We start from the raw sequence: 26,033 nt of genomic DNA on the forward strand, positions 1-26,033 counted from the left end.
TGACAAAGGCCAGGCAGCTCCTGCAGCCACAGTCAATGGTTTTTATTGAGATCACTTGGCCAACCTCCACCCCACAGCCACAAGAGTCCTTTCAGCTCAGCCCACAGAGCTCCTCTTCTGCTGGGGCACTCGGAGCAGCCAGATCTGAGGGGAGAGGAAAAAGAAAACATTGATTTAGGGGAAGAGATGGCTCTGAAACCACCCAAAAGCACTCGAGATCTGCTTCACTTCCCCCTGGCGAGGAGAGGGACAAAACCAGCAGCTGCCTTTGTGGGCCGAGCTCAGAGCTGAATTCCAGCTCCCTGCACTGCTCTTTGTTCCTTCCCTTTCCCTTCTGGCTTCCTCCATCCCACCTGGATGCCTGCTGAGCCTGGGGAAGCTCTGAGGGTGGTGAAAAGTGCTTTGTATCCCCATTTCCTGGGCTCTGGATGAACCACAGGCAGCTCAATCCTTGCAGTTTGAGCTCCTGCTGTCCCTATCAGGGATGTCCAACTTCCATTTGCTATTTCTGCAAATCTGCCCCGCTTTTTTAGGCTAAAAAACTCCAATGGTTCATCATGGAAAGGTCTGGGTTAGGAGGGACCTTAAATCCCATCTCATTCCAGCCCTGCCATGGGCAGGGACACTTCCACTATCCCAGGTTGCTCTAAGTCCTGTCCAACCTGGCCAGGACTGGTTGCTGCTGTTAAAGGAAGAGAATTTTTACATTCATATAAACAAAAGGATGCTCTGCTCTGCCCTGCAGCCTCCTAAATTCCATGGGAGAAGTGAGGGAACAGAACTGGAGCTGCAGATCCCACAGGAGATTTGGGTTCTAGGCATGCCCTGGGACAGGACAAGAATTTGAAGCATCATTCAAAGTCATTAACAAGAAAATTCCCTCTCATTAACCTGCAAGCAAGAGGGGAGAATTCCCTGGTTTTCCACATCAGCTGCTGCAAACACCTCTCCAATCCCTCACCTTCGCTGTGATCTTTACTGGATGATTTTTAGGGTCCCTCCCAGCTCTCTGTGGGTGCCAGCACAGCTCAGGGGCGTCGCTGCTCCCTCGGATCTGATTCCCAGAAAAGCCATTCCCTGCTTCCACCCACCTGCCTGGCTGTACTCCACGGATTTCAGGAAGAGCCCCGAGGGTGGGGCCATGGCATGAGGGGGGAAAGCCCGGGCATCCTTCACCTCCAGCAGCTCCTGGATGTCCTGAGGGGACAACTTCCCCTGGCCCACAGCAACCAGAGCCCCGACCATCCTCCGGACCTGGGGAAACCACAGGACACAGTCTGGGAGCTGCCCTTGGAATATTGAGGAGGAAATGCTGTTTTGAATCAGCAAAGAATCAGCCTTGACCCTTGCTTTAGGTCTGAAGTGCCCCAGTCACAGCCTAGACTCGCCCATCACAGTCCTGGCTGCTCCTGGTGTGCCTTTGGCATCCAACACCTCATCCAGGGAGCATTTTAGCCCCTTAGCTGCCCCCAGCCACCCCAAAATCTGCAAGAAAAGCTGGTTTTCCCCTTCCAGCAGGGACTGCAGGGCTGGGGTGACATTCTCAGCCTGCCTGCAATGTGCAGTGGCATCTTCTACTGACCAGAGCTGGTGGAAAGGGAAAATAAACAGCAAAATGACCCCATTTCCTTTAATTATTCCCTCTCTACAGCTGAAGACACTCACAAGGTCTGTAAATCACCTCCAGCTGCAATGAACTGCCTTGGAGCAAGTTCTGTCTCACCTGTGGGAAGGAGCTGAGCTCAGGGTGGGTTTTGTTTCAGGAACAGCAGCACTGAGGCAGCTCCTGTGCTCCCTGCAGGCTCCTCACACAGCAGCAGTGCTGATTTCAGCTGGGGACTGTGTGGGAGCTCGGCTTTGTTTGTCTTTTCTCTCAGAAAGCCAAAAAAGAGGGGAAAAAAATAATCCCCCAAGAAGGGCAGCCCACCAGCAATCTGGGATTTCACCATTTCACACCCCTCTGCTGTCCCAGCTTCCCCTCCCGCCCTCCACACGCAGCAATTCCAGGCCTGCTGGGTGGGCAGAGCCCTCACACTCGGTGCCCACCTCCTGCACAAACACCTCTCACTGCTCAGCATCCTCCTGCCTCAAAAAACCCCTCCTGGATCCTCAGGAGCTGCTGCCTGAGGGCCAGCACTTGGGATTGCCAGTGCCACCTGCACCCCAAATGTGGGTCTTTGTCTCTAATTCTCCATTTCTAATTCTCCCCCTCCAATTCCCCATCCCCAATTCATTTTCAATTCTCCCCCTCCAATTCCCCATCCCCAATTCATTTTCAATTCTCCCCCTCCAATTCCCCATCCCAATTCATTTTCAATTCTCCATTTCTAATTCTCCCCTCCAATTCTCCATCCCCAATTCATTTTCAATTCTCCATCTCCAATTCTCCATCCCCAATTCCCCCCCTCCAATTCCTCCCCTCCAATTCTCCCCCCCCAATTCATTTTCAATTCTCCCCCTCCAATTCTCGCCCCCCCAATTCATTTTCAATTCTCCCCCTCCAATTTTCCACCCCCAGCTCTCCCTGTGTGGTGACCACATCCATCCCTCATCTGGACTAAACAAACATTCATTCCATTCATGACCTTTCCAGACTCTCCAAAATCCTCACTGCAGTGCTGGAATGAATCCCTGGGCTGAGTTTGTGACCCTTTAACATTTAAAAAAGAATAAACCAAAGCCCACTGAGCAACCTGCTTGTGTTAATCGCTTTAAAAAGATCCAACAAGCCAAGGTGTTACAAAATTCTGGGATCTTGGAATGCCCAGAGCAGCTCAAATCCTCCTCCTCTGTTATTTTATCCACCCTCACTAGAGGTCATTGCATGCCACGACTTCAGCTTCAATGCCTCCACACTGGGAATTAGCCAGGAAAAAGCAGATTCATGGCACTCATCCCAAATATCCACGGGCTTGGTGCCTCCCCACTTCAGCAAAAAATACCCATGGCTCAGCTTTTGGGGTGGTTTCACCTTTTTGTCCAATAAAAACCCCCAGGCTGAGGTGAGATCAGGGGTTCCCCTGTGTGGTCTCCCCATTTGGGATGGATGAGGTTGAGGTGTTCAAATCCCATTGCTACCCCAGTGTCCCTTGTGAGGCACCTGAGGTGAGGATTGGGGGTACCTGCTCGCTCTGCGGTGTCACTAATTAACACTTCCCTTCTATTTTTGCCCTTTTCATGCTCTAAATGGTTCCCAGCAATATTTTCTTGTCACCAAATCCCTGCCCATCCATCCCTCCTCAGATTTGCTGTCCTCCCCTTGCTCCCCTGCCAAAGCCTTGCTTGGCACAGGATAAAACCCACAAATTTGGGTTGTCAAAACATCAAAACAGAATGAAAACAGAATTAAAAAATAGCTGCTTGCTGTTCCCACAAAACACCTCCTTCTCCTCCAAAAAAACCCCAAACCCCTTTCCCTGCTCCAAGGCCAGGAGAGCTGGGAATGATTCCTCAGTTTGGGAAGAGCTGAGGGCACAGCAAACCCCCACAGGAATTCTTCCCAAGAGAATCCAGGGGAGAGTTTTGTGGCAGAGGGGAGAATTCCTGCAGTTTGTCCAGCACAGCTCGATCAGCCCTTCCCAAAAAAAGCCAGGAAGTGAAATTCCAGGCAGCTTTTCCTGGGCCCAGAGCCACTGAACAGAGCAAGAACACTAAAAAGAAGTTTTACCACTGCAAGGGACAGAGATTGTGGAAAACAAAACTTCTTTCATCCTCCCACACGGTTTTGTGAGGGTTTTAGACACAAATCTAGGAGATTTTGGTTTTAATGGATCAAATGAAGAGCCCAGATCCTCATCCTGCTAATACCAGGTCCCTGTGGGTGTCACACAGCTGGAACATTGCTAAAATAATCAAACTTTAGAGTGGCAGCACCAAAATTTGGGTCTTGCAGCAGCTCCAGGCAGTACCTGTCGGTAAAGGAAGGATCTGCTCTTGAATTTCACCTCCCAGAACTCCAGTCCCCTAAAAAAAAAAGCCCAAAAAAAGGCATTTAAATCAAATTTCAAGCGGTTCTTTTACCCACAAGTCACAGGTGAATGTGAGTAATTAACCTGCACTGCCCCAATTAAGCTGAACCAGCACCTGGGACACCTGAGAGCTCCTTTTCTGGGACACAATTCCTTCCTACAGGTGAAAGAAAATCTGATATTCACATTAAATATATAAAAAAACCCCAAACAAATCGAGGGATCACACATCAGAGAGGTCCAAACAGGCCAGGAATGAGCAGTGCCTGCATCCCAAAATTCCATCCTACTTAGAATTCACTTTAATAAAGGGAACAATGAGAGAGACACTGAAAAATCAGTGTAGGGAGCTGGTTTTTTGCCAGATTTACAGATAAATCCCTGATTTTGGCCATCCCTGGTGTGAATGTTGGCAGCTGCTGCCCCCAGATCCCACTTTGTGCCAGGCCATGAGGAGTTTCCACCACTTCCATCCCATCAAATGCCCCACACACCACAGCCAAGGCTCAACTCAGAGCTGGTGTTGGGATAAAAAGACTTTTTTTTCCCAAAAAGGGCCAAATTCCCCCTCTCTCCACCTCCTTTATCCCAGATTTTCCTGCCCCTGTTGCCTTAAAATCTACTAAGCTCCACAAAAATAGTCAAAATCCTTAGGAAAAATATTCTGGAGGCTTTCAAAGAGAACAAACCCCTTTCTTTCAAGTGGGAAATTTCATTTTTCCTGTTAATCTCGTGGATTAAAAAAATCCCAGCTGTGTTTTTTTCCCAGTTGGCAGCAGAACCCAGCACCTTGCAGGGAATAAAAGATGTCCTGCCCCAAGCCAGGTGACGGAGTGGGCACATCCTGAGCATTCCAAAGCATTTTTGGGACACTCCACTCCACTTCCAGCGTTGCTCAGCAACTGGGGTGGATGGGAGGAATGGTTTTCACATTTCACAGTGGTCAATTCAGAAAGGAAGGGAAGAGCTGGGAAGAAAAGCTGCTTTATGTGACAAAACTGTGGTTTGTCCTTCTGTGATTCCTCCTCTGGGACAGAAAATAAACCTCCTTAGATTAGGCTGAAAATAAAAAAAAAGTTTAAAATTCTATTTATGAGCTTTTCCCACTGTCCCCAACCCTTTAGGAACAGTTCATTCTCCTCCTGCAGTGAAAAAAAAAATCAAAGTATTTGATAAAAATCAAAGTATTTGATAAAAATCAAAGTATTTGAGGGATTTTTGCTGGTTTTATTTGCAAAATGGGCAAATAAACCCTGAGCCCCATCACAAATGGGAAATTTGTACAGATTAAAAGGAACCAGGACACTGGAATTAAAAAAACCCCCAAACCCTGAATAAACAAAGGAACAAAAGAGCCCTCACAACATTGAAGTCTGACACAAAGCCCCAAACCCTACAATTTTTTTCCCTTTAAATCAGAAAACTCAGGATTGTGGTTATTACTAAAGTATTCTAAGAGAGTTAAATGCCATCCCCTTCAGCCTAAACATTCATTAAGTGAACTTATATCAATATATTATAAAAATGACTCATTATAAACCACAGGTTTGGCTTCATGTGTCACCAAAACCAAAATATCCCAGCAGGAAGGAGCTCGGTGGGTTTATTCCCATTTTTTTTTAGGGTTGCTTCCTCTCTCTGAGCTGTTCCTGGCCTCGTGTGGGATGGGTTTGTGCAGCAAGTTATGCAAAGAATGGTAATTTCCCCTATTTTCCATTAAAATTGAGGAATTAAAATGTGTTTTAAATCTCAGAGGAGCCAACTGGGCTGGATTTGAAGGTCCAAAGGGGCTCCCAGGGCATCTCCACAAGGTGATTTCCAGGGGAGCTCAGGGCTCTGCCACTTTCTGAAGGACAAAAAAAATCCTGTGGATGAGGAATTTCCCTGCCCCCTGTGTCACCCTTTTCCCATGGGAATGGTGGTTTTTAGCTCCAAGAAACAGGGAAACATTTCCACCTGCCCATGGATTACTAAAATGACCTAAATCACTGCTGTGCTTTGGCACCAACACGAGCAGGAAAAGCAGGAATTGGAAAAGATGGAAGGAGCTGGGATGAACTGAAAGACCTGGAGAACTCAGGGCACACAGATCTCTGTGTTTTTCCAAATTCTGTCCAGTTTTGAGCTGAAAAACGGCAAAACTGGGGAAAGGAGCGGTGTTTGCAAACCACTTTTGAGGTTTGAGGTTTTGGAGCATGGCTCTTGCTTTTCCATCTCACAAATGTCCAAATTTAATAGAGGATCCTTGGGAAAACTCCCCAAAAAAAGGGTTTTTTTCCCCAATTAAAAAGCACAAAAATGCAGTTTGAGACAGGTTTGCTTTCAAGCTGAGACACAACAGAGAGAGAGAAGGCATCAGGAAAGCAAAAATCATGTTCAGGTGATAAATATCCATGATCTTTCTGGGAAAAAACTCCAGTTTCTGCTTAATTCAGCCACTTAATTTCAATACTTGCAAGACCTGGCCCTGAAAGAACCTGATCCTCAACTCTCTTTTGTTTATGTAACGACTGAGGAATATTGGATTTCCCTTCACCAGCATCCCCTGGGAAGGCAGTGGGAGTTACTGGTGTGAACTGGGTGGGACCTGCAGCACTGACCCAGGCCTTGGCTGGGTGTTTTTCCCTCTATTCCCAACTTTTAGGCAGAGGAGGAAAAAAAACCAAACCCCAATCCCTTGGCAGAGGTGGTTTTTAGCCACCAAAATGAGTGTAAATGCTACAAAAACACCTCACAGGAACTGCTCCCTGCCAAATTCCACACTCAAGCTTGTCACATCCGGCTTTTCCATGTCCAAACAGCTGGAGCAGCTTCCCTGCCCCCCCAAATCCCCAAAAAACACACCAAAAAACCAAACCAAAAAAACCAAACCGATCTTTTTCCCTCAGGATAGTGGCGAGGAGAGCGGGAGAAAGGTCCTGTCCAAGCCGTCCCTCAGCGGAACCCTCAGCACGGGGCAAGCAGGAAATCATTTCCCAAAACCAAAAAACCCTCAGGAAGCAGCTTTGCAGGCCAAAGCTGAGTGCTGGGCTCTCACCTGTTGTGGTGGGACAGGAATCCAGGAGCAGGTTGGATTTCCAGCTGGAGCAAGGTCCTGACAGGGCACCGGAAAGGGGTCTCGGAGCTGAGCGAGCGGAAGGTGCTGAAGTCATGGGTTCCCAGCAGGAATTTTGCTGCCTCCCTCATTGCAGAGATGTCCAAGGGGCTGGAATCAAACACAGCAGGTGGGACCAGGAGGTTGGGAAGGGCTCAAAGCCCAATAATTAAGCCAGGCTCAAAGCCCAATGAATTAAGCCAGGCTTAAACCCCAGCCCACAAATTCCACATTGAAATACATTTTCCAGCTCGGAATGGCCCAAACCACAAAAGAGAGGCCAAAATGACCTGATGTCTGCTGGAATTCAAGACCCAAAGCTCTTCCCAAACTTTTATCCTGCTGTGCTTCCCAGAACAGCCCTGCTCCAGTCACTCTGCCCCAAATCCTGGCTGCAGCACGAGAACCGAAATGCTCTGCAGTGTCTGCAGCTGATAAACTCAAAAAGATGCTGCCAGGTAAGAATAAAAATCAAAATATCAAACCTTGTGGTGGTTCCCCAACCTTTGGATTTGCAGCAGGCAAAAAGGTGGAATCAGGAAGGAGCAGGAATGGGATGAGTGAGAGATGAAACTGGTGCAGATGCAGAAGGAAGGGCCAAGGGTAAAACTCAGAATTTCTGATGTCCTGCAGATTTCTTCGTTTGAAATATTTAGCTCTGCTCAAAGTACACTTCAGCAAAGGAATTTAGGCAGATTTACTGATGGATTTGCTTTTTTTTTTAGTGTATTTTTGCAAATTTCTCCTCCTAAGAGAAGCCTCAGCAGATACACCTGAGCCCTGGCTTAGGTTTTTTAGGTTTGACCAGAAATCAAAATGTTTCTGAAGAAAACAAAAAAAAAACCAAAAAGTCCCCAAAAAACATACATAAAACCAAAACAAAAAAACCAAACCAACCAACCAACAAAAACTCAAAAAAAACCCCAAAACCAACCAAACAGCAACAACAGAAAAACCCCAAAATCCACCCCAACCCCTCAAAAAAACCAACCCAAAAAAAATTTAAAAAAAAACCAAAAACCCAACACACACAAGGAAACCCAAACAAAACGAAAAAACCAAGATGAGATTTTCCAGCATCATTCCATTTTTTTCCAGGAAAAACAACCTGGAAAAAAATACCCTGAATTCCAGAATCCACACTGATGGTTCCTAACTGGAAATCCAGACACCTACAGGAGTTTAATGTGAATTTTGCAGTGTCTGGACTCAATTAAATGCTGCTTCCTAAAGCCTGAGATTAAGGCATGTTGTGCACATTTCATGTTTATTCACATTCTGCCAGTTCATATTTATTTTTCCCTTCCACAGCCCACAGAGAAGAAAGTCAGCAGTTTAAAGTCAGGCCTTGTCATCTTCACTCCTCAGACAGCTGAAATGATTTTTTCCATGCCCCACAATTGTTATCCCAATAGTGGTGATGGACTGACCACAACTTTTTATAATGCCTACAAAACCCCAGGTTCCTTGAATTTATCTTTATCTCACTACAACATAAACTAAAAGGACAATAACAAATGAATTTCTGGGGTTTGTTTGCTTTTTTTTTTCCCCCCCTCACCTTCTGTTTATCAAGCCCTAAAATCTGACTTTTTTTTTAATAGCACTGGGTTTGTTTTGCTTCCCTTCCTTGACCTGCTGTGTCTGGGTGGTTACTCCAAGAAAAGAAGTGAATATTCAGATACCCTGGCTTGTTTTTGTAGGGTTGTCACAGCCATTGGCTCTTTTTCAAACACACAAATCCCTCAGGGCACGGCAGAGGAGATTTTGGGGGAAATGAATGATAAAAGAACTCTGAGTCTGCTTTTTCCCCCCCATTTTAGGTGTGGAGTCACACCTGAAACTCTGATTTCATCTCTGCAGCACAGCAGGATGGGCAAACTAAGGAAACCTAAGGAAAATGCTCATCCCTCCCATGGACAGGGACACAAAAATCCCTGCTGGGCTCCCCCCTGGAGATTTCAGCAGAGCCAGGTGTGCTCAGCACAGGTGAAACAGTGGGAAAGAGCTGGAAGTGGCAGCTCTGAGGGAATGGAACTCCAGGAATTTCCTCCTTGAAATCCTGTCAACATGAACAGGGAACGAGGTCTAACAAGTGGGAATTAATTATCCCCTCCCCGTCCCCCACAAAAGCCAAGCCTGCCATGGAATCCCTGAGGTTGGAAAATCCTTGCAGGATCAGAGCTCAAGCTGTGCCTGATCCTCACCCTGTCCCCAGCCCAGAGCTCTGAGTGTTCCTGGGACACCTCCAGGGCAGCAATTCCCACGTTTAACAGCCCTTTCCATGGAGAAATTCCTCCTGATCTCCACCTTAAACCTCTCCTGGAGCAACTGAGGCCGTTCCCTCTCATCCTGGCCCTGTTCCCTGTCCCAGAGCCCCACCTGGGGCTGCTCCCTCCTGTCAGGGAGTTGTGCAGAGCCACAAAATCCCCCCTGATCCCCCTTTTCTCCCTCCCCCACCCCCCAATTCCCTGATTTTCCTTCCAGAGAGTTGCTGAGGTCTCTCCCCAGGGAGACTGACTCACCCTCCTGCAGGAGCCCAGCACAGATCCCGCTCGAACACAGGGATTTGGGAATAGTGGGCACAGCCCAGCAGCAGCCGGTAGATGTAGGTCCTGGAGAGGGCACAGAAACGGGCATGAAAGGTGCTGGGCACTCTCTGGGCACTGAGGATGCTGTGGGACAGAGGGGACAGGGTGAGAGGGACACAGGTGCCACACTCGAATCCAAAAACTTTCCCGTTGTCGCCACACAGATGGGAACTGAAATGTGAGAAACCACGCTTAGGATTGATGGAGTATCACAGAATTGTGGAATTTTTGGGTGGAAGGACATTAAAGATCATCCAGTGCCACCCCCTGCCATGGGGAGGGACACCTTCCACTGTCCCAGGGTGCTCCAACCCAACCTTGGACACTTTCAGGGATGGGGCAGCCACAGCCTCCCTGGGAAATCCATTCCAAGGCCTTCCCACCCTCCCAGGGAAGAATTCCTTCCCAGTATCCCATCTAAAGCCACTCTCTGTCAGTGGGAAGCCATTCCCTGTGTCCTGTCACCACAGTGCCTGAGGAAACATCTCTCCTGAGGGTGACCCAGCACCTTGGGAAACTTCCCCCTCTGCTTTTGCAGATCCCAAACTGAGAGGGAAGGACCCCCCAAGAACAGCCCCCCTCTGTTCACCCCCAAAGGCAGCTCCTGCAGCACATGGAGATGGTGCAAAGGTGGTCACTTCCCTCCCACCTCCCCTCAGGACCTCCAGGACTTTGTGCAGCCAGGAAAATCCACGTGAATCCCAGCAACAGCAAGGTGGGGTGTGAGTGAATCCAGCAGAATGCTCCGTGGGAACCCTCTCATTCCACAGGGACAGTCCCAAAAGCTCTTCCCCTGCACATACCCATCTCCCACTGACCCCAGGCAAGGCAAGGAGGAGTTTCCCAAGCAGCTGAACTTCTCTGTTTTCTTCTACAGCTAACGGGGAGGAAGTGCCCTGTTTCTCCAGCCCAAAAATTGCCACCACACACAGCCTGGGAGGCGGCAAGGAGGGCACAGAGGCTGTCAGACAAAATTCTCCCTGTCAAGGAAGGAAACAGAGCTTCCCCGAGTTCCTGCACCTCTCCCAAAGTGTTGTCGCGCACTGGATGTGACTCTCCCTCATCCCAAAGTTCTGGTGCTCCCCATCCTGCAGGAAAAAGCCAGCAGGGAGTCCCTGCGCTGAGCCACAACCCCTGCAGGTGCTGCTTCAGAGGAGACCTCTCCTTAGAAGGGAGTTTTTCTCCTGCTGTTTTGCCTTCCTGCCTTTGGAATTCAGCGAGGAGAAGGGAGCCAGGGCAGCCAAAAAAACAGGATAGATTTGGGACCACAAATGTCTTTATTTACTTTAAAAAAGGTTGGTGCTCTGGGGATTTTTGCCAGCTCAAGGGCCTCTGGCTCACAGCCCTCCCCTGGCTCAGACCACAGAGGGAGAAATTAAAGCTGAGCCACAAAGATTTGCAATAACAAGCCCAGGAATGGCTCTGCTGCTGTAAACCATCAGGAGAAATGCAAACTCCATCCTCCAGGCCTGCAGTGGGGTTTGAAGCCAGGACCTCCAGCCTCCTCTAAACACAATAATAAAATTATTACATTTATTTCCCTCTGTCTGCATGCCTCCACAAGCACACGATCTGTCTCGAGCTTCTTCTGTTAACACTTGGGTGGTTTTTATTAAATAACCATCCTTTTAGGAAGAGTCTTTCAGAGGAGCCTATTTCTGCTCACATAATTCCTGTTGCAATTGTTCCTTTTAGCCAGGAATGTTTGTCCAGAATTTATTCCAGCAGCTGCATTTCAGGCCTTGCTGAGATCCCATTTTTAAAAAACGGGTGAATGATGGGAAATAAAGACCTGTGGCATTTTTTACCTTTCCAACAGAGCCTGCATTTCAGAGGTCAAAGGGAAAAAAACTCCAAGACATTTAACTAGAAATGGATTTTATGAGACAAAGATCATCCTGCCCTCTCCACTGAAAACAGAATCAAAAACCCAGCTTGCAGGAGGTGGGAGGAATCCCAGCTCTCCTTGTCACTCAGACAACTTTTATTGTGTGGTTACAAAACCAGAAACAGGAGGTGTGAGACTCCTACACTGCCAGTCCTCCTTCAAGGACAGCAAAATCCTCCTAAAATGACTCCAGCTCTCAAATACTCCCTGATTCTTGGGGGACAGGATCCTTTCAGATGTGTTCTGCAATTTTAAGAGACAGAGCAGTGGTAGGAGAGACCATCAGGCCACAGAGAGGGATTTGTGGCTCATGGCACACTCAGCCAGCCTGGAATCCTGTTTTCCTTCCAAGCTCCATCCACAACAATGTGTTCCCACAAAGATCCCTCTCTCCTTCAGCCCCTGCTTGCAACCATATCAAAGTTCTGAGTTTTCTCTTCAGCATGAGCAAAGAATTCCTGCTCCTGGCACAGGGATTTTTCCAGAGGGAGGGATGAGGGATGAGGACGTGCAGGCTCAGGCCTGTCACCTCTGCCTAATGGGAAGATGATGAAGCAATTTTGGGAAGGTTCAGCCTTGGGGAGAAGGAAAAGCTGGACTGATAGACTAACTGAGCAGGGCTGCATCCTATCAGAAGGTATCACCTCCTCAAAGGTACCCGCCAGACCTCAGAGTGAAACAGAACTTTCCCCACCTGAGATCCCACTCTTGGCTCATTCTGGAGATGCTCCCTGGCTCAGAGCAGGACTGGTTAGTGCAGGTATCACAAACCTGGCTGTGATTATGGACCTGTCTCTCCACCCATCAGCACTTTTAGCTCTCCATGACAACTTTTGCCATTAAAACTTGACAACACGACTTAATTCCAGGCCTAAATTCAGGGAAGATGGCCTGAGATTCAGGGGTTGGTGACACAGAACAAACTGCTCACAGCAGTGGCACCTTCTGCCTGCAAAATCAGCTCCCAAACTGTTTCAAGGAAGGAAATCAGAACTCTGACCCAACTCCATGCCCCCTGGGACTGCTACAACATCCTGAAAGGGGTTTGGACTTCCAGGCCCTGACCTGGTTTTCAGTCTGAACAAAATGAACAACCAAAAAACCCTGCACAAATTCTATTTCAAGATTTTTTTTTTTTTTTTTTTTAATTGTGGAAAAAATTGCCTCCAGCCCCACCCCACAGCAGCTGCTTTGGAGTCTTTCCACCCATGTCAGGGAAGGTGAAAGCTGTCAAGGGACAGGAACTCACAGCTTGAGAGAGGGAGATTTGCTCTGTGGCCTCTCACTGCAGAGGAACTGAGCTGCTGCTTGAAGAGAAACTGGATTTGGAAGTGCCAAAGCATCAATCCTCTGTTATCACGCTCATGTCCCACCTCAGGTTTGGGGTGCAGGGCCTGCCTGTGGGCTGTGTTGGAAAAGCAGGGAAATCAGAGCTTGCTTTTCTTTCAGGCACCCACTTTGCTTTAAGACTTGACCAACTCTGCAAATTTTTGCAAAGAAGGTGGCGAAGGAGCAGAGAAAATTCCCTGATGGCTCTCTGGGGGCTGGCATTGCTGCATTTCCTACAGCAGCCACGCTCTAGATCAAGCTCCAGCAGTGTAAGAGCCACCTCTCCCTGCCCTTAAACTGAGCTCACGCACCCAAAACAGCCCAGGAGGGTCCTCCAGCAACACCAGAGCTAACATGGACAGCCAGGAGATTGCCAGGATCAAAGGGAAAAGCCACTGTGGCCTCATGATGTCCTCAGAACCATCAGGGGACTGCCAAAGGAACTGCAAACATCAGGGAAAGAGGTCAGATAAAACAAGATAACGAACAGGAACTTTGTGCCTGCAGATATGAGGCTCTCCCAGCGCCTTCCTGAGCTCCCATTCCAGGGATTTCACTTCCTCTTCCCCCTCAGCCTCTGCTGGCTCCCCTGGTGCTTGCCTGGAGGTGAGGGAATGCAGCTGCTGCAGCTGCTGCCGCACTGCAGATCCCAGGGATCAAACTGCATTTAAATAAATGCAAAGCACCACTGACACACAGCTCCAGAAACGCTGCAGGAAAACACTGGGAAACCCCATCCCGAGGCCAGGAGAGCTGCAGGCACCAAACAATTCCTTGAGTGGGATCCCAGTCACAACATCCCTCCCAGAGCAGCAAATGCCAGGCCAGCAGTGCCTCACCACACTCCTGGCCACCAGGAATTTGTGCCCTGGAGCCACTGTGCCCTCTGGACATGACACAGCAGAGTCCCTGCTCCTGCTCCTTGCATCACCCAGGAATGGCCCAGCAGCTGATCCCTGCAGCCCATCCCTGATTCTTACGGGCTCAGGAGAAGGTCTGGAGCCAGGGACACAGCACCACAGCACCTGCAAGCAGGGGTTTCCTCATTCCTGGGAAAGAGCAACACCTTCATCCACCCCTCCCTCCCTCAGACCCCAAACTATTGGAGCCCCTGCACGTTTAGAGCTGGATTTGGGGTTCCCCAAGCTCTGGAGAACTGGAATCTTCCCTGGGAAAGCCAAGAGGAGATGCAAGGCTGATGTCAGGCTCCAAACCCCAGGCCTTGCTCTGTCAGCGTTTGCACCAGGCCTTGTTTCACAAAGGACAGATTAGGAAATAAAGCAGGGAGTGGATTTCCCAGTCATGCTGCTCTTCTCACAACAGCCCAGATTTGGCTTTTAACCCAAAAATCCCAAGTTTTTCACTCAATCTACATTTGAATCATAAAAATGCACCTATGGGGAAGGACACACAAAGTTACACCTGACAGAGACCTCGGGAAGAAAAGCAAAGAAGGTGAAATTCCACCCATCTTTTGAAACCTTCACAAGGTGGGGTGATTATTTCTGTGACCGAGGCACACTCCTGGCAGAAACTGCTGCTTTCACCATCATTTCCTGGGTCTGATGCAGAATCAATTCCCCAAGGAGCAATAACTGAGAGCTGTCACACTCGTGGCAGCCCAGGGGATCCAACCCTTGCATGGTGACACTGAACTGCCACAACTCCTCTTTTTTAGGGGTGCCAGCAGCTGATCCCACAGCAACAGTGGTGGCACAAAGTTGATTTTAAAGCACCAGGCCAGCAGCAGAAACACACAAGTTCAAGAGAGTGATTTCCCAACAGAAAACAGGGGAAAAAAATACATCCCACAGGTGAAGGTGGGAGCTCATTGTTGCACCTCCTCCTTCCCCCAAAAAATCCAAAATAAAGGATTTTTGCCTCTCCACTGACTCACCAGATGGGCTCAGGCTTGAGGTGATAGTTCAGCCCCTGGACAAGTTGCTTCCCACTGAAAGCTGCCTTCCCTGGAGCCCTCTGGATGTCCAGGTGGGCGGCGTTGGCCAGCGCGTGGACGCCGGAGTCCGTCCGGCTGGAGATGTGGAACTTGATGGGAATGCTGGGCCTCAGGTTCTGTGCCGCCTTCTGGAACCCAAAAGAAGGAGGAATTCAGCAAAACTTCAGGAAAAACATCCTTCTCCTGGCTGACCACACCTCTTTGTGGCTCCCAGAGGAGTTTGGAGCTGCTGTGGGCTGAAAAGAGGTGATGGAGAGGAGCCTGTTTGGGGGATTTCTCTGAAAATCAGTGGTTTCTCAGCTTTTACTCTGAAATCACCTCACACACAACATCCACAATGCCACAAGAGCTTTCTTGGGTGTACAAAATAAAGTCAAAACTATTCATCTCTCTATCCTCTGCTTTGTATCATGTGAGCTTCCTTAAGAGCACAAAATAAAGTTAAAAATATTCATCTCTTTACCCTCTGCTTTGTGTCGTTGGGTGAGGGGGGGAGAAGACAGAGAATCACCCATTTCAGCCCATTTCAACCCAAATCCCAGGCTCTCAGACAGAAAATCCAGCGAAAATCACTCCAGGGAATAAGTGAAACATCTGAAAGAGTGAAAAACCACAAAAGAAGGCAGAAAACCAGAAGAATGACTCGAAATTTCCTTCTCCTTCCCATCCCCACTCCCGAGCACCGAACCCAGTGGTTTTCATTGGATTTTAATTGGCTACAAGACCCAATAAAATTCAAATTGCTGACTCACAAATACCTTCCAGACTCCTGTTGGAGCAGTCAGGATTCCGAGCTCTCAGAAATGTTCCATGAAAATGCACAGGGAGGCAGAGAAAAATGTAACCAAGCTGCAGGGGGAGGCCTGGGAAACAGAACTGAACTGCTTTTCCCCTTCCTAATCCTTCCATTTGGAGCTCACATGTGGTCACAATTAACAGGGAGAAATCTTTATTTATCACCCTCAAGCAGTGATAAATGAAGAGAGGAGCAGACAGAAATGAAAGTTTCCTGCAGCAGACCTTGGCCTGTGCCTCAGCAATTTGTCTGAGAGCAGAAGTTGATTTTTAAGAGCAAAGTTGCTCCAAAGATGTTCGGGTTTCACAGGCTCCTCCCTCCCTCTCTCCACCCTCTTCTCCCCCTCCTTCCTCACCAGACAAAAACCAGCCAGTGGAAACAAGAGTTACGAGAGAGAACAGGAGATAACATGGAAAACATCCTCATTTTTTTGGCTACAGGCTTGGATGCAGCGCTGCTTTGGATCCCACAGTGCATCCCATCTCCATCTGGATAATCAGGAACCAAGCTGAATAATCAGAACACTGGATTTCTCCACTGGAAACCAGACTGGAGAGGAAAAGAGGAGCAGAATCCCAAGTAGATCTGGTTATTTCCCCTGCTCAGCTCAGCCAGCAAATCCACAAAGGTGCAGGATTGGGTGACACCTTCCACAAATGGGATTTTCACAGCTGCCCTTCTCCAGCAGCTTTTTCCCACCTTTCTGAGCATCCAGAGGAGGAATGTGACCACCATCAACACCAAATCCCAGTCTGTGAACCTGAAAGCTTTGTGGAAATGCACTGATACACAAAAATACACTGAAAATGTTCTACCAACTGCTGCCTCCAGCTTCAAGTTTAATTTTTAATTTCATTTCGTCAGGAGGGGATAGAATCTCCCGAAAGAGAATTTCTGAACTGCTGAACTTCTCTTTGCAGGCAGCTAAGAAATGACCCCTTCACCTATGCAAATGTCTTCTATCTGTGCATCCAAAGTCCTTTGAGCAGCTGAAGGTCTCCTCCTCTGGTTCCTGTGCACTTTAATCTCTTAATATCCCCCACCCTGAATTTCAAAAAAGGTGCATGATTTATTTACATGCAGGAATTGCTTGGATAGGGACCAGTTTTTCCTGCCCTTGCAGTAAAAACAAGCCCCTAAAACAGGCAGGGCTTTCATCTGAGGAACTCCAAAGGCTTCAGTGCTGTTAATCCAGATCCCCATCCTGTTTGGGATCATCTGTGGGTTCCCAGGGGGGAACTGAAGCAGGAGTTGAGCACTTTAGCCAGCTAAAAAGAAATGAAGAAGATAAAGGGATAAAGGAGCTGTGTGTGCTCAGAGCTCACACCTCTCTGCTCCCTCCTTTAAGCCACAGGACATGTAAATATTTTTCTCTTTAGCAGGTGCTAGAAACACTGAAATCTTGGCTTTGGCACCTGCTGGAGGCCTCTCACTGAGCCACACTTGCATTTATCCCAAATTTTTCCACACAGCAACATCCCAGGGTGCGAGTTTATCCCTCAGACACGCCAGGGATGCAGGGGAAAGCATTAATTGCATTTAGCTGCTCTGTCCCCTAACAGGTTTTGTTCACTGAGCGCTTCCATAGTTTGAATTATGCTGGAATTTCCACTGCTGGCTGCCAGGATGATATGGATCCACATTCCAGATGGATATTATTGCTCACAGCTCAGTTTTCCTCTCATGCTAGAGGGGCAGGAGGAAGAACAGGCCTGCTGATGAACACCACCCATGGCAGGGGAGCAAAAGTTCATCCATTTCTCCTCCTGAAGTCTAAATTAAACAAAAAAAAAAATCCTCAAGATTTTGACCTCTACAGGCATTGGGAATGTTTTGGAAAAGTTAATTCCTCTTTCCCAGCAGCTGGATTGGTCATGGTTTCATCCTTTGGAATGGCCTCAGATACAGGGAGTGCATTTCCCTGCCAGGGAGCTGCACAATTTATTAATTACAGTGTTCTAATAATTAATAACATGCAAGCTCCTGGTTGCAAGTCATCACAGCCTCCCTGACTCACTGGGTGCTATGTCAGCTGAAACTAATTAAAAACCCAGCTCATTTTCAGTTGGATAGATAAAACTGAAGTGAAAGCCAGGAAGGATACACTGAGAATGTGGATTTTGTTAGAAGAGAAGGTTTCCAAAGCGATCTCCGACGTCACTGAAATTATGATCAAAACAGAGGCTGAAGATGACAGTTCCCTTTGTCTGTTTGAATTCCTTGCTTTTTTTTTTAAGGATGAGGGGAAGGAGGTTGTACCAGAGCTGCCTTGCATAGTAAGGAGCTGCTGTTTCTCCTTTCTCTCCTCTCCTACTGCCTCTTCCTTTCATGAGGAATAATATCTGCCCTTAGCACAAGGCTGCTGGCCAAAACAGGGTTTTGTGAGGGGAAGATGAGTTTGGGCAGCATTCCCCAGCAAAATGGGAAATGGGAGATGGTTCCAGGCAGGCCTGAGAAGGAAGGGAACTCTGTCGATCCCAGCAGGTGATTTTTACCACAAGTAACAGTCACTTCCCTCAGCAAAAGGTGAAATCCTCCTTTACAGCAGAGACATTTGTAAGAACTGAGACAGAGCCTGAAGTCCTGGACGTTAAAAGTTTCCATGAATAACTGGAGGGAGCCAAATACCAGGGCTCCAACCTCCCCATGTGGGGAAACAAGGCCTGGAATTTGCTTTGGGCTCAACAAGCCCAAGTTGGGCTTCCAAGTGCTCCAAGACTTGTCCCCAAGAAATAAAGTGTTGCCAGCAAAGCTCACCCCCCTCAAAGAGACACAAAAAGCTCCTACAAGTATCTCTGAACTAAAACAAGGCTCCATTTCCTCTGGACAGTCCCAGAGCTCTGTCACAGAGCAGCACCAAGGACTTCAAAAGCTTGACAGTGACCCAGGGTTACAAACAGATCTGTTCAGCCCCAGCCCAGCGACTTTCCCCCAGCACAAACACTCACAAACCAACCAGCCCATTCCAATTTCCACGAGGCAGCTGCTGAAACACAGAATCTGCACCTCCCAGGTTATTTGGCACTGCAAACAAATGGCTGAACATCCTCAGAACACAATGAGGATCTCATTACAGCTTTAATTTTGCCCTTCAGTTGCCTTCCTAGCTTTGGGGAAAGCAGTGAAGTTCAAGGCTGCAGAGAAAAGGAGGAAGGAAGAGAAATTCCTGCAGGCCCCAGAAGTTTTCTATTAAAGCTGCTTTAAGGCTTCCCATGTGGTTCCAATAGACACAGCAGTGCCCAGCATCAATACCACCACATGAAAGCACCGAGCTGGCCTGCAAAGTGCTGATGCTGTGAAAAGACAACACCAAATAAGCTCATGTTTGTCTTTTTCTCTTCTTCTTTTCTCCTCTCATCACCCACCCACCCCATCTGCCTGTTCAGACATCACTGGGATAATGCAGAACAACTGCTGGGCTCACCCCAAGTCCAGAGCCTGAGGCCCTGCATGGCTCAGAGGATGAGATAAATGGGATAAAAAATCCTTTTGGGCTCTTCTTTCAGGGTCTGCACAATATTTAGGCACTTTCTCTACAACATTCTCAGGCAGGAAGCCACATAAATACACCCTGAGAACTCTGATTTAAGCCGTAATTCCTCACACTTTCTTTCTGAGCAAGAGCACCAGGAATTCTCAGCCTCACGGAGCGTGGGGATGTCCTGGCCATGTCACATGGGTGGGACACCAAGGCTGCTCTGTCCTTCACACCACCAGGGTTGCAGCTAATGCAGAGCAGGGTGTCCCAAAGTGCTGCAATTGGTGACTGGGGTCAGACAGAATGACCACAAATGAGGACTGAGCAACAAAATTAATGCCCAGGTATGGTTTGACCTGCAGAAATCAGCTCTTTGACAACCTCTCATCTTCCAAACAGGCACAAGCTTCATTTTGAACTCCACAATACTTCCAAGACAAGAGAAATAATCCAGCTTCCTTTTGAATCTTCCTGCAGCAGATTCAGCAGCAGCCCCACAGCAGCTTGTAATTAATCAACAATTTAAATTCCCAATTGGATGACCATGCTCAGGTGTGCTGAGCACTCACCCTACACAAGTGACCCATTTTCTGCTCCTGGGTGTAACAGGGGGTTTTTTATACTCACTGCTAGCCCAAACAGCATTGGGGTCCTCACAGCCATCCCCAGGTCCTAGGGAATCCCTGGGAGCAGTGCAGGGATAACAGGATCATAACTTTTTTCCCCCCCTGGTGTATTAGAACTCCAAAAAAAATGGAAGCAGCCTGAAACAATGGACATCCTGCTGTGCTTTGTTCTGGAAACCTCTGTCAGGGACATCCTCTCCTGGGAGCAGACAGCCTCCAGTTGTTAAATCCATAAAGGAATTGGACATGAAGCACAACTGCGGCAGTTTTAAGGACAAGGGAGGTAAAGTCACAAGTCTTAGCAAAGCTCAGGTGGGCCAGCACCCGAGCAGGGCTCTCAGAGTTAGTTCTGGGCTCAATTAAGTCTCATTGAAGGGTTCACATCTTTTTAGGGTCAGAATCTGTATGATGATCCCATTTAAAGTATTTTGTTTTGAGCTTTACAGTGTTTAACACTCTGCCAGTTTTATTTGGGTATCTCAAAGTAATATTGACCCCTTATAATTTCTGCAGCTGAACAATGTGACCCTAAAAGCTTCATTTTCCCGACAATTGGGATTAGCAAGGACCTACCTCCAAATAATTCTGGACTCCAACCAGGGCCTGATCACTCTTGGTCTCCATAACCCCACTGCAGAGCAAAACAAACACGATTTATTGATGTGTATCAGCATTCAGGGACTTGACGCAGAGCCCACCAACACATCCAGGACTTCCTAGGGCACTGTTTGCTATGGGAAAACCTGGATCATCCCACAGAACTTGCAGGGACCAAGCACTGAGGAATGGGCAGGAAAGCTGATGCAGTGGCTATTTTCAAGAAGGGAGGTTGGAAATAAAAATTATCCTTCAAATGTTCCTCTCTGGACCGGCCCTTGAGACAGAGGCTGACAGGAGAATAAGGCAGACAAATTAAATTAGTTTGAGATAAAACTATTTGAGGGCCAGCAGCTGGTTGCCAGTTGCAGGCCAGGACTTGTGAATGTCATAAATGGACTAAAAGGCCACAAGGACAGTTTGTGATGAGCTTCCTGCTCTGCCACAGAAGCCACTGCAGTCCCACAAGCTGCTGAAGGGCTGAGAAATGTCCTGGGGCTAAACCCAAACTACTCAGAGTAATTTAGGTCAGACCCCACAGTGACCCAGTGCAAGAACTGGGGGGTTTGGCACAGGCTGGGGCTGTGCTATGACATCCTCAAGATGGGCACAATTCCATCAGCTGGGGCTGCACGAGTCCTCCCCCACACCTGGGAATGGGAAGAGGCACAAATCTGCCCGTGGGATGTTTGTGAGGCCTGGGGAAATCCAGCCTCAGGGAGCACAGCCCACAGATCGCTTCCCCTGCATCTCTGGGGCACCACAAACCACCTCCATCACAGCAAACACAGTGCTCTGTCCTCCTGCCCCCAGCCTGAGGGAAATCTCCCTTCTTCTCTGTCCTTTCCTGTCTTTCATCCTTGCTGATTTTATGCATCTCCTGCCCTCACACTTCTGTGGGCAGCAGGAAGCAGAGTCCAGCTCCCTGCCTGCTCTCACCTGCTCAGCAAGGGATCCATCCCTCACCTGGACACTGTTCTCATCCATTCCTCCCCAAACCCTGCTCCCCCCAAACTCTGCTCTCTAAATTCTGCCATCCCAAACTCCGCTCTCATCCCTTCCTCCCCAAACTCTGCCCTACCCATACTCTGCTCGCCCCAAACACTGTTCTCATCCATTTTTCCCCCAAACTCTGCCCTCCCAAACTCTGCTCTCCTCAAACACTGTTCTCATCCATTTTCCCCCAAACTCTGCCCTCCCAAACTCTGGTCTCTCCAAATTCTGCCATCCCAAACTCTGCTCTCCCCAAACACTGTTCTCATCCATTTTTCCCCAAACTCTGCTCTCCTCAAACACTGTTCTCATCCATTTTCCCCCAAACTCTGCCCTACCCAAACTCTGCTCTCCCTAAATTCTGCCCTACCCAAACTCTGCTCTCCCTAAATTCTGCCATCCCAAACTCTCTCTCCTCAAACACTGTTCTCATCCATTTTCCCCCAAACTCTGCCCTCCCAAACTCTGGTCTCTCCAGATTCTGCCGTCCCAAACTCTGCTCTCCCCAAACACTGGTCTCATCCATTCCTTCCCAAACTCTGCACTCCCTAAATTCTGCCCTCCCAAACTCTGCTCTCCTCAAACACTGGTCTCATCCATTCCTTCCCAAACTCTGCACTCCCTAAATTCTGCCATCCCAAACTCTGCTCTCCCAAACTATCCCCAACCCCAGCTCTCCCCACCGCCGCTCTCTCCCACCCCTCCGCAGCTCTCCGGGGCCGCCCCGGGCGCTGCCCCGCTCCCGCACGTGGCTCGGGGCCAGCGGGGCACGTACCTGTACCTGGTGCCAAAGTACTGAAAGAACACCAGGTACCGGGCAGGGGCACCGACCATAGCTGGTCGGGATCCCGGCACCGACCCCGGCACGGAGCGGCCGGGCAGCACCGCCCCTTCCCCCGGCCGGCACCGCCGCTTCCGCCGCCGCCGGCACGGGGCGGGCACGGAGGCACCGGGACGGGCTGCTGGGGACCGGGACGGGCTGCTGGAGGTCTGGGATGTGTTCACGGGGGCTGCTGGAGGTCTGGGATGTGTTCACGGGAGCTGGGGATGTGCTGATGGGTTCTGGGATGTTGTGCGTACATCAAACCCCTCTGGAAACCTGTGATTCACCTCGGATGCTCCTCAGCTCTCCAGCTGTGCTGCCTGCAACACGGTGGATTAAAAAAAAACCCAGAAAAACAAAAAAACAAACCTAATAATAATATTGATTTGAGCTAAGAAACCACATCAAGTAGGGGCCACAAGAGGGGGAGGCTCCTTGCTTCCCCTGCCTTCCTCAGGCCTGGTAACTGTGGTTGTTATCTCAGAGTGCTCACTCACTGCTGGCTTTTCCTCAGTTTCAATTCCCAGAGCATCAGTTAGGTGCCAGCTGTCCCCCGAGGCAGATGGGAATGCCAAAACATGCAGGGGTTAGGGTAGGAATGCAGCTCCCAAGGACAAAAAAAAAGGTTTCTTGGGGATGGATATCTATGTCCAGCTCTGGGGCCTCCAGCACAACAAGGATGTGGAGCTGCTGAAACGAGTCCAGAGGAAGCCACGGAGATGCTCCAAGGGCTGGAGCCAGGCTGGGAGAGCTGGGAATGTTCACCTGGAGAAGAGAAGGATCCAGAGAGAGCTCAGAGTCCCTTCCAGGGCCTAAAGGGGCTCCAGGAGAGCTGGAGAGGGAGTGGGGACAAGGCCTGGAGGGACAGGACACAGGGAATGGCTTCCCACTGCCAGATGGGATATTGGGAATTCCTTCCTGGCTGTGAGGGTGGTGAGGCCCTGGAATGGATTTCCCAGAGAAGCTGAGGCTGCCCCTGGATTCCTGGAAGTGTCCAAGGCCAGGTAGGAGCACCCTGGGACAGTGGAAGGTCCCTGCCCGTGGTAGGGGGTGGGAACTGGATGATTTTTAAGGTCCCTTCCAACCCAAATCCTGCCAGCACAGGCGTTCCAGGCAATCCCACATCCATCACTTTCAGCCTGGAAAGATGTGTAAATAACAGCTGAGGGGAAATAACAGCTCCAGGGACAAAAATAAACCATGATAATGGTAAAACACAAAGGCTGCAGATGTTCTCGATGCCTGTAATCTGTGTTTAAAACTCTTTCTAAAACACTGAACTGCAATATCTGGCTGGGCAAGAGCCTCAAACCAGCACAAACAGGCATCCAACTCATTGGGAGAGGGAGAGAAAAATCCCTGGAGAGAAAAATTCCCCTCGTGCAAGGCTGAGATCTGTTTTGAATGGAAAAATCCAGGCGGCTTTCAGGCCACACAATGGCACCCAGACTCTGTGATAATGAAAGTGATGAATCTCAGCTTTGGGGAGGACGGTGATTCCTAATCCCTGGCCTTGTGCACACACACGCGGGCAGGAGCAGCTGCTTCCATCCCTGCTGGAAGCACCACGGAAAAGGAGCATTGGATGGGTTTGACCTCTGTGGAACCACATAAAACAGAGGCCACAAGAGGTCACCTCGCCCCTTCTCCACGGCCGAGGGGTTTGCCAGGGCTAACTCCTTTCCCTGAATTCCTCGGAACACTCCAGCATCTGATAACTGTTAAATAACTCAGATTTTTGCTCTCACTCTTGGCTGTGGCCGGCAAATCAAGGTCTGGGAACTCAGATGGAAATAAGCCTGGTTTAGAGGTGAATTTTGGCTGTAATCTGTGCACAAAAATGGCATTAAACATCTCATTTCACCTCATTTCATCACAGTTCCTGTCCATGGCTGAGGTGAGGTCTCCTTGTGACATCTGTCACGGGTTCAGACACCCCTGGGCCTGTTGTTTCACTCATGGCTTTAGTTGAGATGTAGGATTTTCTTAACACGTGGGATTTCCAGTTCAGGCCCTTCTCTCAGTTCACAGAAAGTGCATCTAAAACCTGCACTGAACGATGTGGTTGCTGCTGTTGTGTCTGTGGTGCTCAGTGGGTGGAGGATCAGGACTAATTAGCCTCATTTAGCAACACCACATTTTGTTGCCTGTCCTGTGGCAAACGGGTTCAGTTCAGCTGGACCCACAAACCCAGATGTGCTCCTTCCCCGGGTGATTGCAGAGGAGTTCCTGCAGATTTATCCCGTGGCTGCTGGCAGCAGCAAATCCACTGCCTATGGAAAATTAAAAACTAGATTAGGGAGTAACAGGATTGGTGCCAATCCTGCTGCTGCTGCTGCTGGTATGGAATTGCACCGTCGGGTTGGGTTTGTTCTTCCTGCAGTGCACACACAGCCTGGTGGGAGTCCTGCCTGGAAATCATGGAATGGTTTGGGTTGGAAGGTTTAAATTCAGTTATTCCAACTCTGCCATGAGCAGGGTCACCTTCCACCGGGCCAGTTTGCTCACCCTGACCTCAAATATTTCCAGGGATGGGAATGTTTCCAGCCAAAAATTCCTCTCTGGCATGACCAGCTGCCCTTGGGGTTGTCACAATCCACCTGAGCTGGTGTCACAGCCAGCTCAGCCCTGAGCCACATGTCCTGAGTGTCTTCTGAGCACCCATCCTCACCCAAACAGGAGGAACAGGCAAAGCTTTCTTCACAGAAAGGGTGGTGAGATATTGGAATGGGCTGCCCAAGGAGGTGGTGGAGTCCCCATCCCTGGAGGTTTTGAAGGAAGGACTGGATGGGGCACTCAGTGCCAGGTCTGGGTGACATGGTGGAGCTGGGTCACAGGTTGGAGTCGATGGTTTCACTTTAAAAAGGACATTGAGGGGCTGGAGCGTGTCCAGCAAAGGGCAGCGAGGCTCTCAAAGGTCTAAAAATGGCTTTTGAGGAACAGCTGAGGGAGCTGGGTTTGGTCAGGGTTGAGAAGAGGAGGCTCAGGGGGACCTCAGCACTTTACAACTCCCTGACAGGAGGGCGGAGTGAGGTGGGGTCTGGCCTATTCTGCTGTGACTGCAGTGAGAGGATGAGAGGAAACTGAGACAGGGGAGATTCCGATCAGATACTGAAAAAATTGGGGTGCTCAGGCCTTGGCATGGCTGCCCAGGGAGGTGGGGGGAGTCCCCGTCCCTGGAGGTGCCCAAGAGGCCCCTGGCCATGGCTCTGGGTGATGCGCTTTGGGGGTGATCCTAAAGCTCTCTCCAGCGGAAGATTCCGTGACTCTGGGATCTCAGAGGTCCTTCCCAGCCCGACCGAACCCGCGGTTCTCAGCGGAGGGGACGCGCCCCATGTCACCCACCCAGAGCAGCCGGGAGGGGGAACCGCGGGCCGGTTCGGTGTCGGTGCCGTGTCGGGGCAGTGTCGGTGCCGTGTCCGTGCCGTGTCCGCTCTGCGGGAGGCGGATCGGTGCCGTGTCGGTGCCACGGGGGGCGGGCCGGTTCTGTACGTGGTACTGCGGGAGGCGGGTCTGTGCTGTACCGGAGCCGTGTCGGTGCTGAGGGAGGCGGATCGGAGCCGCGTCAGGGCTGTACCGGGGGCTGTACCCGGTACTACGGGAGGCGGGTCCGTTCTGTGTCAGTGCCGTGTCGGTGCTGCGGGAGGCGGGCCGGTGCCGTACCCGGAGCTGGGCTGTACCCGGTGCCGTGTCAGGGCCGCACCCGGTGCCGTGCCGGTGCCGTACCCGGTTCCGTGCCGGTGCCGCGGGAGGCGGGCCGGTGCCGTACCCGGTTCCGTGCCGGTGCCGTACCCGGTTTCCGTGCCGGTGCCGCGGGAGGCGGGCCGGTGCCGTACCCGGTTCCGTGCCGGTGCCGTACCCGGTTCCGTGCCGGTGCCGCGGGAGGCGGGCCG

The 26,033-nt window shown here is 49.8% G+C and overlaps 1 protein-coding gene across 2 annotated transcripts; it reads right to left on the reverse strand.

Annotated features, from left to right (window-relative positions):
* Positions 1–27: 27 nt before the first annotated feature.
* On the reverse strand, positions 28–22,217 carry PUSL1 (pseudouridine synthase like 1). 2 transcript variants are annotated; one of them, XM_039563995.1, is made up of 8 exons: positions 22,093–22,217; positions 20,301–20,358; positions 14,768–14,955; positions 9,588–9,677; positions 7,006–7,173; positions 3,909–3,963; positions 1,092–1,254; positions 28–144 (listed from the first exon to the last, which is right to left on the reverse strand). In XM_039563995.1, the coding sequence occupies exons 1-8, from the start codon at positions 22,149–22,151 to the stop codon at positions 92–94; spliced, it is 834 nt and encodes a 277-aa protein (XP_039419929.1). In that variant the 5' UTR covers positions 22,152–22,217; the 3' UTR covers positions 28–91. The 2 variants fall into 2 exon arrangements, with proteins under 2 accessions (XP_039419929.1, XP_039419928.1); XM_039563994.1 differs by having other exon boundaries at positions 9,588–9,737.
* Between the last annotated feature and the right edge of the window lie 3,816 nt (positions 22,218–26,033).

The sequence above is a fragment of the Corvus cornix genome, chromosome 21 (assembly GCF_000738735.6).
Source record: "Corvus cornix cornix isolate S_Up_H32 chromosome 21, ASM73873v5, whole genome shotgun sequence".
Classification (NCBI taxonomy): Eukaryota; Metazoa; Chordata; class Aves; order Passeriformes; family Corvidae; genus Corvus; species Corvus cornix.

What these genes read in the sequence shown, in the direction of transcription:
- PUSL1 (XM_039563994.1), bottom strand. Translation starts at nt 22,151, where the DNA reads ATGGTCGGTGCCCCTGCCCGGTACCTGGTGTTCTTTCAGTACTTTGGC. An exon ending in GAGTCCAGAATTATTTGGAG is followed by an intron (nt 14,956 to 20,300) that starts GTAGGTCCTTGC and finishes TTTGGGTTCCAG; the next exon opens with AAGGCGGCACAGAACCTGAG. An exon ending in CGTGGAGTACAGCCAGGCAG is followed by an intron (nt 145 to 1,091) that starts GTGGGTGGAAGC and finishes CTCTCCCCTCAG; the next exon opens with ATCTGGCTGCTCCGAGTGCC.